The sequence below is a fragment of the Megalops cyprinoides genome, chromosome 9 (genome assembly GCF_013368585.1).
Source record: "Megalops cyprinoides isolate fMegCyp1 chromosome 9, fMegCyp1.pri, whole genome shotgun sequence".
NCBI lineage: Eukaryota > Metazoa > Chordata > Actinopteri > Elopiformes > Megalopidae > Megalops > Megalops cyprinoides.
Genome location: NC_050591.1, coordinates 31,170,770 through 31,180,468, shown reverse-complemented (window position 1 = coordinate 31,180,468; position 9,699 = coordinate 31,170,770). Strand labels below are relative to the sequence as shown.

The following is a 9,699-nucleotide window of genomic DNA, read 5'->3' as shown; positions in this document are numbered from 1 at the left end:
TGCACTGCAGAGCATAGAGCTGCGTTAACTGTACAGCTATAGTCAATGCAGAAATCAAGGGGATAACATGGCTGTGAACATGACAGACTCAAGATATTTATCTCAGGATGGCTCTAATCTTCAGAATCTGTTTGGAGCTGTCACCGTGGTTCAGGCCGCATTTTCTGATCTATCTGTGGGCTGTTTGACATGAAAACATGCGCACACACGCTCAAGTCTGAAACACCTGTTTGTTGCTGTCTGTGAAAAGGGGAGAGGTGATCATAATGGTAACTTTGATCTTCTCCATGTCAGTCTGATTTTGAATGATTCAACATTCCTGCGCCCCACCTGTTCTCCAGCTGTAAAGTCAATCGGTAACAGATGCACCCTTATACTCATTTCGGGTGACTCACCCATTGATTCTCACAAACATTAACTAATGAGACGTCGATGAGCCAAAGAAAAAAAAAAAAGCGGGTCCTTAATGACCCTAACAAGGCACGAAAGTTGCATCTTAATTGGCCTGTCTCTGGGGGAGGTTACTGTTATTGGTTTTGTGTGGCTTAATCACTCCACATCCAGGCAGAAAGTCAGGGAACAAGTCTGCGCAAAGGCAGGTTAATTGAGCTGGTAACAGCTGGTAACTCCTGATCTGGCTATTGTCTCTGTAATGTAACACTGGAACACTCAGCCTTTAGACCCTCTGTTGGATATTGATGTCTGCCCACCTTCATGTACAGCATTCTGGACCCTGGATTGTGAACTTCTTGGGAGAATGTAAGGCTGTTGCTGCATTTGGAGAAGCATCTTCATATTAAGACATTTTGCCACTGAGGTGTTAAATATGGAGAACCTTACGGTGAGCATGGTTTCTTTAACATTGTACCTTACTACTAGGTGTAGAGCTCAGAGATACTTTCACTGTTTCTCATATGCTGACAGTAAAAATGTATAACTGCATATGATCTAATATTTTGAAGCATTACTAAAGCATTAACTTGGTTTTTGAGTTATCTTTGTTTGAATAAAATAAACAGTTAAAGCAGGCACTGTATCAAAGGCATTGAATCTGCAATGCACTGTAAAGTTATAGTTATTTCTCAGTTTCAGATATGTAATTTTACAATGCATCAGCAAATGCACCGTCACATTTTTTCAAAATGTTACATAATTATGAGAACATGACTAAAGAAGCAAAGGAATTCAAAAAATACACTGATTAAAACAATACTGGTAAAGTCTGAAGCATGGTACAGTATCCAGGCTATTTAGTTACCCTTTCAAGAATTACAGAAAGACAAGGTTTTAAGGATGCAGGCAGGCTGGGTAGTAGTGTGGATAGGAGCCATAATATAGATGCCTTTTTTGCTTTAGGTATTACAGTTATGTAGCAATAATAGTAGTAGAGTATTATACTATACTAGTAATAGTAGTACAGTATAGTACAGTATATAGAAAAGTATACAGAAAATGAGATAATAGTATATAGTATGTAGTATATAGAAAATGAGATAATTTAAAATATAAACACCCGCCTCACTTCAGCCAGAGCAATGGCGAGAGATTATGAACAAGAAGATGCGCTTCCCGCCGGAGCTGATCGGAGCCATACAGGAGGGGAATGTGGTGCAGGTGAGCGCGCTAGTGACCTCCGGGGACGGAATCCTCCGGCAACTGGACGACTCTGAGGACCGGCTCTGGAGGGAGGCCCTCAACCTGGCCATCCGGCTGGGCCACGAGGACACCATGGGTGCCCTGCTGCAGGGGGTCAAGTTCGACTTCCGCCAGATCCACGAAGCGCTGCTGGTCGCCGTGGACACCAACCAGCCGCAGGTGGTGCGGCGGCTGCTGGACCGGCTGGACCAGGAGAAGGGCGTGGGCAACAACAAGGTGGACGTGCGCTCCTTCTCGCTGGCCATCTTCGACCACTCCATCGACGACTCACAGTTCGCCCCCGGCGTCACCCCTCTCACGCTGGCCTGCCAGAAGGACCTGTACGAGATCGTCACCATCCTCACCAAGAAGGGTCACGTCATCCCGCGCCCGCACGCTATCTCCTGCACCTGCCTGGAGTGCCGCAACGGGCGGCAGTACGACCTGCTCAAGTTCTCGCTGTCCCGCATCAACACCTACAGGGGCATCGCCAGCCGCGCCTACCTGTCCATCGCCAGCGAGGATGCCATGCTCAGCGCCTTCCGCCTCAGCCGAGAGCTCCGCAAGCTCTCCAAGAAGGAGCCGGAGTTCAAGGTCGGTGAGGACGGTGCTCCAAGACACAAACTCATAGGAAGTGGTAAATATTTTGAGTAGTATATAGGGTGCTCAACCCACTACCTCTTATTCAATGTTTACGTATGCTTAGTTTAGTTTACTAGTTTATTTAACAGGGACTATGCCCAACACATTAGTTGCACCAGAGTTAGCTATGTGGCTAATTTGCATCTGCAGTCCCTGGGCAGGAAGCACATTAAAACAGTAAAATACGGTGTGATTAACATCACAGAGATGGATGATTCTGATGAATCTTGGCCACTCCAAAACCAACCAAGCAATATTACCCATACTAAAGGGACAGCTGCCTTTCACACTACTGACATGTTCCCTTCTCACTGAGTACCCACTTCAGTGTGTGGTTGGATCAGTTTGTCTCTGTATGGGTCCGAGTCTCAGAAAACAGATAAATCACATACATATGTCAGAATTTTAAAGAATAACATGATGAGTTGAGGACTGTATATCCACTGAATGGGTCTCCAGCTCTGATGAAGACCCACATAAGGCTGAAACATTAACAGCCAGACCTGACGTGTGCGTTTCCCTCAGCCCCAGTACCTGTGCTTGGAGCAGCTCTGCCAGGAGTTTGCCGTGGAGCTGCTCGGAATGTGCCGGAACCAGAGCGAAGTCACCACCATCCTGAACAACTGCGACGAGGACAGCGAGGATGAGCTGGATGAGCAGACCTTCGAGGAGGGCATTCCAAACCTGGCACGACTCCGCCTGGCTGTCAACTACAACCAGAAACAGGTGGGGTTATAGTCTGAGGTAACCATCGTCTCACAGTGTCATGTCTTGTCCAGAGCATTATAGATATCAATTCTGAGCTACAGCATACGCCCATTGAAGTAGACACATTAACCTACATTTCATGAGGAAAAAAAACCCAGCTGTGCTATTGATATATATCAAACTGCACAGTGTAACGGTTTGATGCAAAAACTGCATTGAATGTTGGGTTGTTGTACTTCTTTTCTTGCTATGTTGCTTCTTCTTTTATCGCCCGCCCTTATGTCCATCGAGAACCATGAGAGAAACCATCAAGTGGGCCATTGTTTGTGATCCTACCAAATTTTTTATTAACCCTGAAGTGCGCTGCCACTCCATGGAGGTCTCGTCGTTTCTTTTATTGTCTTAACACACGCCTACAAGCTAGCGGAGTCGCACGTTCTCCCAAACCTCATCACCTCTCTGCCATTACCAGGGTGGTAGCGAGGGCTTCCTCGCGGATAAGGACTGTCACAACAGCATTGTGGGAAGAAAATTCTCAAAATGTATATTTATCATTTAATACCATAACTCTCTCTCTCCTCCTAAAGTTTGTGACACATCCTATCTGCCAGCAAGTGCTGTCCTCCATCTGGTGTGGCAACCTCTCGGGCTGGAAGGGTGGCAAGACGGCCTGGAAGATCCTGGTGGCCGTTGGGATCTTCCTTTCTATGCCATTACTCTGCCTCATTTACTGGATAGCCCCCAAGTCCAAGGTATTCTGTTCTGTGCTAGTCTGCGCCGTTCTAGTCTAGAGTCATTGGGTATTGAACTTATTTTGACTGTGGTAGGGACTGAATAGTGTTATGCTCACACTCACTGGTCTGACAGTGTTGTTAGCCTGGTCTGACACTGTTGCTCATTCAGCTTGCATGGATACACTTCTGTTCTTTTGTACTGGAAGTCGCTCTGGATAAGAGCGTCTGCTAAATTAATGTAATGTAATGCATTGGGTTTGAGTGGATTTTGTGCCCCTTGAAGATTGGAAAAACTCTGAAGATCCCTGTGATCAAGTTCCTGCTGCACTCGGCCTCCTACATGTGGTTCCTCATCACCCTTCTGGGTGAATCCATCACCATGGAGATCTACCGGAACGAGTTCGCTTCACGCACGCAGAACATCCTTCACAGCTCCTTCCACATGGTCTGGGTAGTCGGTAAGCCCTACAAAGTTTCTTTTCTAGTTTTATAGAGCGTTGGAGTGTGGTACAAATGTTTAGATACATTTCGTACTGTAATCACAGTGACTGAGAACAGTTAAAGACAGCATCTGGATATGAGCTGTGTTGTCCTGAATCTCCAGGTTTCTTCTGGTTTGAATGTAAGGAGGTGTGGATTGAGGGCCTACAGAGCTACTTTCTTGACTGGTGGAACATCCTGGACATGATGGTGCTGAGCATGTACCTGGCCTCCTTCACTTTACGTGTGCTGATCATGCTCAAGGGCCACTTCCTCTGCCAGGCTCCAGACTCACTAGAAGAGTGCGTCTACTTCACACAGACCGGTCAGTTCCATCATGCAACATGCTGAACTCTGACCTTTGATGACATTTATATGTCCTGTGACATGATGCACATTAATATCATTTATTATTATAAAACTTACAATAACAAGTTAATAAAATACTTGTATTACTACTGGTAGTAAAAATAGTAGTAATAATACATATTATTATCATTATGACATCTCATATGAAAATAATTATTATATTATATTATATTATGAATTTAATTACCTGAATGAGAACACAATTAAATATGGATCGAGAGTGTTTCGGTCAGCATGGCATTTGCTTTGTAAGTGTAAGATGACCTCAACGACCCGGGTTTGAAACTGGCTATGTCATTTAACAAACAACGCAGGGGATTGGGGTGCGTATGTTGGTCAGGGTCACCCTGTGGTCCTCCGGTGCCTGCAGGTAGTTTGTATGACGTCTGAGGAATATCACCTATCCTCAAATGAGTGCACTCTGTGACTTGTAGTGTGAGTAGAAGCTATATCGGCATGCAAATATATCAGAGAATTGCATTCATCTCACCCTAGAGGTTGTTGCAATGAGACGAGCATAATGTACAGATGGAAATTCTAACAAACAGTTCAATAAAGTCGAAAATACAAAAAAAAAGTTTAAATGCATTAAAGCGTGTGGCCTTTCATAAATTGGTGGGGACCTTTCTTTCACAAAGTAGTATGATGCCACCCAGGCACATGAGCTGACTGCCACTGGATAAGCAGTAGCCAGGTCTATGTGTCTGTGTTGTGCTGGCTCTTTGCAGAGAGGCATGCCTGGTGGCAGGAGGACCCCCAGTTCATTGCGGAGGTGCTGTTCGCCGTGACCAGCATGCTAAGCTTCACCCGCCTGGCCTACATCCTGCCTGCACACGAGTCCCTGGGGACCTTGCAGATATCCATCGGGAAAATGATTGATGACATGATGAGGTGAGGAGACATATTCCAGCTGTTATGATTGACAGGCGGTTTTCATATCAGGCTAATTTATATGGCACATTACTGTATGTACAGTATCAGTCAAAAGTTTGGACACACCTGATTAAGATAATGGGAAACATGAATATGAGACAAGTATCAACAGTGAAGTTGTTGCCTATGTATGAATTTCTTTGCAAGAAATGTTTAATTTTAAAAAATATTTTTTGGCTAATTTTAAGAATGCAAAATGTAAGTTTTGATTAATTTATAACACATTTTCAGTCACTGCATAATTCCATTTGTGTTATTTCATAGTTTTAATGTCTTAATGTCTTAATGTCTGCTTGATAAAGTGCTTCAAGAAAATGCCACCTCTCCGCCTCTCTTCTAGGTTCATGTTCATCCTGATGATCATAGGAACAGCCTTCCTCTGTGGGGTCAATAACATCTATGTGCCCTACATTATCTCTCCACATCTTGGACAGTAAGAGCCCTTTAAGCCCTGAACCTTTATGAACAAAAATATTACACCTCTCTACAGGCATTGCATTGAGGATTGTTTGGTTTTGAAAAAGCCTGAAGACAGCTGATACAAATCTGTCCCTTCCTGTCTCCACTGTCAGGTTCAATGAAACCTTCAACTTCCTGTTCTGGACCATGTTTGGGGTGGCCAACCAGGACTATGTGGACATGCCACAGTTTGTGCTGGCCGAGTTTGTCGGCAGGATCCTCTATGGGATCTTCACCCTGGTCATCGTCATTGTGCTGCTCAACATGCTGGTTGCCATGATCACCAATTCATTCCAGAAGATCGAGGTAAGCAAGACAAGTATTATAGCATAGCATCACTTCAGCACAGATAGAAGGAAAAAGGTCCATCTACATGGTGGTGTCAGTCTCAAAGGGTTACTGATCCATCTGAAGCACTTCCGCCCTCACAACAGTACGTAAGACTAATGCTTCCATATCCCCACATGGAGTTTGAATGAATTATGATCCGCATGGGTCAAACTCCTATTGATATGAAACCCAAGGGTCCACCCATGGACCATGCTTCCTTCTTTCTTTGTGTTCCCTGTTAGGACGATGCCGATGTGGAGTGGAAGTTTGCCCGCTCCAAACTCTACTTGAGCTACTTCCGGGAAGGTCTCACTATGCCGGCTCCCTTCAACATCATCCCCTCTCCAAAGGCCTTGTTCTACCTCTTACGGTATGGTCAGCAACTGAGGACAAATGCAAACCTGAGTATACCAGCTAGAAGGAAAGTCTTAATTATGCATACTTTGTGGCTATGAGATGTAACCAATGAAATCATGTTACTTGTTGTATTTGCACAGTACACTCCTGTATACAGTGTGATATAGATTGCTTACTTTTATAAACATTATAATAAAATATTATGTTAATTACACTGCTGAGTGTTTACTGATGTAATGTAGGTGAGAACTTTATTTACACCTGGGCTTCCCTAGGCTTCCACCATCTTGTTCAAGGTCCATTTACCCAGCCGCTCAACCTCTTTATCAGCTCCACGTTAAACTGCAGCAAGGCTTTTATAGCTGTTATATATTATGTTTATGCTGTTTTGCAGGGGTATTTTCCGGAAGCTCTGCTGCTGTTGTAACTTCAGTAAAACTCCAGACTATCCTCCCATTGCCTCCATGGTACATACTGAAACCCCATTTTCAATGCCAATACACCGTTGCAGTGCACAGTTCCAAATAAATGCTGTTTAAGTCTGTTTTAAAGATGTTCTTCAAGACAAATTTTATTGTGTTTACAGTGTTTTATTGTGTTTACAGTGTTTTTATCCCCACGGATCAGGTGCTTGAAACCAGACACTGTCAGAGAAGCAATACCTGTGTGTATGTTTTGCCATGACCATGTTTTCTCACTGCACAGGACCTTGCTAGGGTGACGTTTGCATGTTTCATTATGTTCATGCAAAGCTCTTTTAACACGAGTGCATTCCTTCCTCGCCCCCCCCCCCCCCCACCCCCCCCAGTCTAATGTCACAATGAGTGATAGCGGGGGTCCCGGGGAAAGCAGAGTGCCGTACCGGCTGCAGGTGATCAAAGCCCTGGTCCAGCGTTACATTGAAGCCGCACGACGCGAATTCGAGGAGGCAAAACGCAAAGGTGGGGGTACCATTCCAACTGCCGCAACAGGCAACAAACACGCATTTAATTCCGCTTTAACGATAGTGTGTAACCGATTCATTGATGTTACATTACATTATTTTCATTTAGCAGACGCTCTCATCCAGAGCGACATACATAGGCTACAATTTTATCCAGTTATTCAGCTGAATATTTACTGAGGTAATACTGGGTTAAGTACCTTGCCTAAGGGTACAGCAGCAGTGCTCCAGTGGGGAATTGAACCAGCAACTTTTCAGCTGCTAGCCCTGCTTCTTACTACTTATGGTACACTGCCGCCTTACTGACTCATGATCTGATCCCCCACTATGCAAATAGGGTGCAGACGTCTTCATATTTTAGCAGGCATGATGATAGCAAAAATAAATTAAGCGTTTATTGTCACGCGGGACAATGTTGTAATGTAACCTAGCCCTGTGTTCATGTGGGCGTTGCCTGCCGTTGTGTCCACAGACGTGGGGAATCGGATCACAGAGCTGAGCAAGGTGGTGGGGAGGCTGCACTCCGAGATGAAGCAGATCCACCAGACCCTGCAGTACAGCACCGGCAGCTCCCTGGCCGAGGGCGAGGGCGATATCCTGGGGAAGTACATCATGGCGGCCAAAAACAACTTCCGAGGCTTCAACAACAGGGCAGATTCGGGGGCCGGCCACGCCCCCACGCAAGTCACAGTGCATTGTGGGCTGGAGGCGGGGGAGGGGGCAGAGGGGAGGGGGGAGGGGGTGGGAGAAGGGGAGGAGAAGACTCGGAGGGAAGACAAAACCAAGGTCTCCTCCCAGAGCAACAGCAGGAGCTCTCTAGATACCGGCTTTGAGTCTCAGGACGGGGAGGAAGCCCCTGAGAGAGACGCAGAGACACATAACGAGAAAAACACTGACACACAGTAATCTCCTCTCTCTCTCTCTTACTTTACTTCTCCTTCAACCTCTGTATCCCTGCTCAATGCAAAAGGCAAAGTAATATGTTTAATGGAAGTCACTGAAAATTCAGCTACACTACTCATCACTTATCAATAGCATAGGAGCAAAATTAGGCCAGCACTGTATGCATTTAAATCAGTATCACTTTGCAAGAAAGGGCATGTTTGTTTATGTAGCCACTGAAACAGTCTCTCCTGTTACCTAAGCTGCCAAATCAAATTAATAGCCAAATGTTTAATTTGCACTAAAGGGATCAGGTGTCCATTAAATTTATCTGGTTCCCAAATGCTTTTGTCTCTTTTTTAGTGTGTGTTTTTTAAAGTAAAAAAAATGGGAAAAAGGTACTGCATAAGAGTGGCTGAGAGTCCTGAAAGTTAAGAGAGGCACAGTGGTACGATGACACTGTTCAGAGCAGGCAGTGTATTGTTTCTGGCCCGTCTCATTAAGCCACGGTAGTGTTTTTCAATTAGAGGCACGGGTCTGTGCCGGCGGGGGCCCCTGTGTGGCTGTGCAACAGGTTTCGGCTTGCATAGCAGCTGCTGTTTGTGCTTGGCACAGGTGCACCCTGGGGTTGCCACAGATTCATTACCTGCAGCGCCGGGACCTGGGAACTCCGAGGTCGGGTGGAGTGACCCTATCCAGAGACAGCATCATATTATTATTATTCACTTTAATATCGTTGGCTAGTGATGACACGCTAGTTAATTGTAAAATTGGCGATTAATTATACAGACCAGGAGAGCAGTCATACCTGTTATTTTTCCATTCCTAAAATAGTCATTTTTATTCCTCTGCTTATCAACAAAAAATCTCCTCTCCACAGAGCACAATGTTTTTTTGGATAAAGTAAGCAGCATGTAGGAATGATTCAAAGCAGAATGCTTTCTGTAAGGGCCAACATGAGCTGGGGTGGTTACATAGCGAGGCCACGCTGTGTAAAGTGCCCTAACTGATCCAGTAAAATAACCATAATATAAACAGTGTTTGTGAAGTGTAAATTTTTTAAGAGATGTGAGCGGGTCTCCATGTGCCTGTCTGCTAAGTATTAAAATATTAATAAATGAGAAATAAATTTCTTCAAGAAACTTTTATTTCATTCATTGAAAATAATCATCTTAATTGGATTATTATTATTATTTATTCTTATTTGGAAAAATCCAATGATGGTAA

General features: G+C 44.7%; 1 protein-coding gene across 1 annotated transcript; it reads left to right on the top strand.

The window, feature by feature from the left end:
* Nucleotides 1–826: 826 nt before the first annotated feature.
* On the top strand, nt 827–9,062 carry trpc2a (transient receptor potential cation channel subfamily C member 2a). The gene is made up of 14 exons (XM_036537738.1): nt 827–841; nt 1,528–2,229; nt 2,803–3,003; nt 3,573–3,737; nt 4,003–4,177; nt 4,324–4,524; nt 5,297–5,459; nt 5,842–5,934; nt 6,074–6,266; nt 6,533–6,660; nt 7,042–7,114; nt 7,456–7,588; nt 8,063–8,270; nt 9,047–9,062. Exons 1-14 carry the CDS (start codon nt 827–829, stop codon nt 9,060–9,062), a joined length of 2,466 nt encoding a protein of 821 aa, XP_036393631.1.
* Nucleotides 9,063–9,699: the final 637 nt, after the last annotated feature.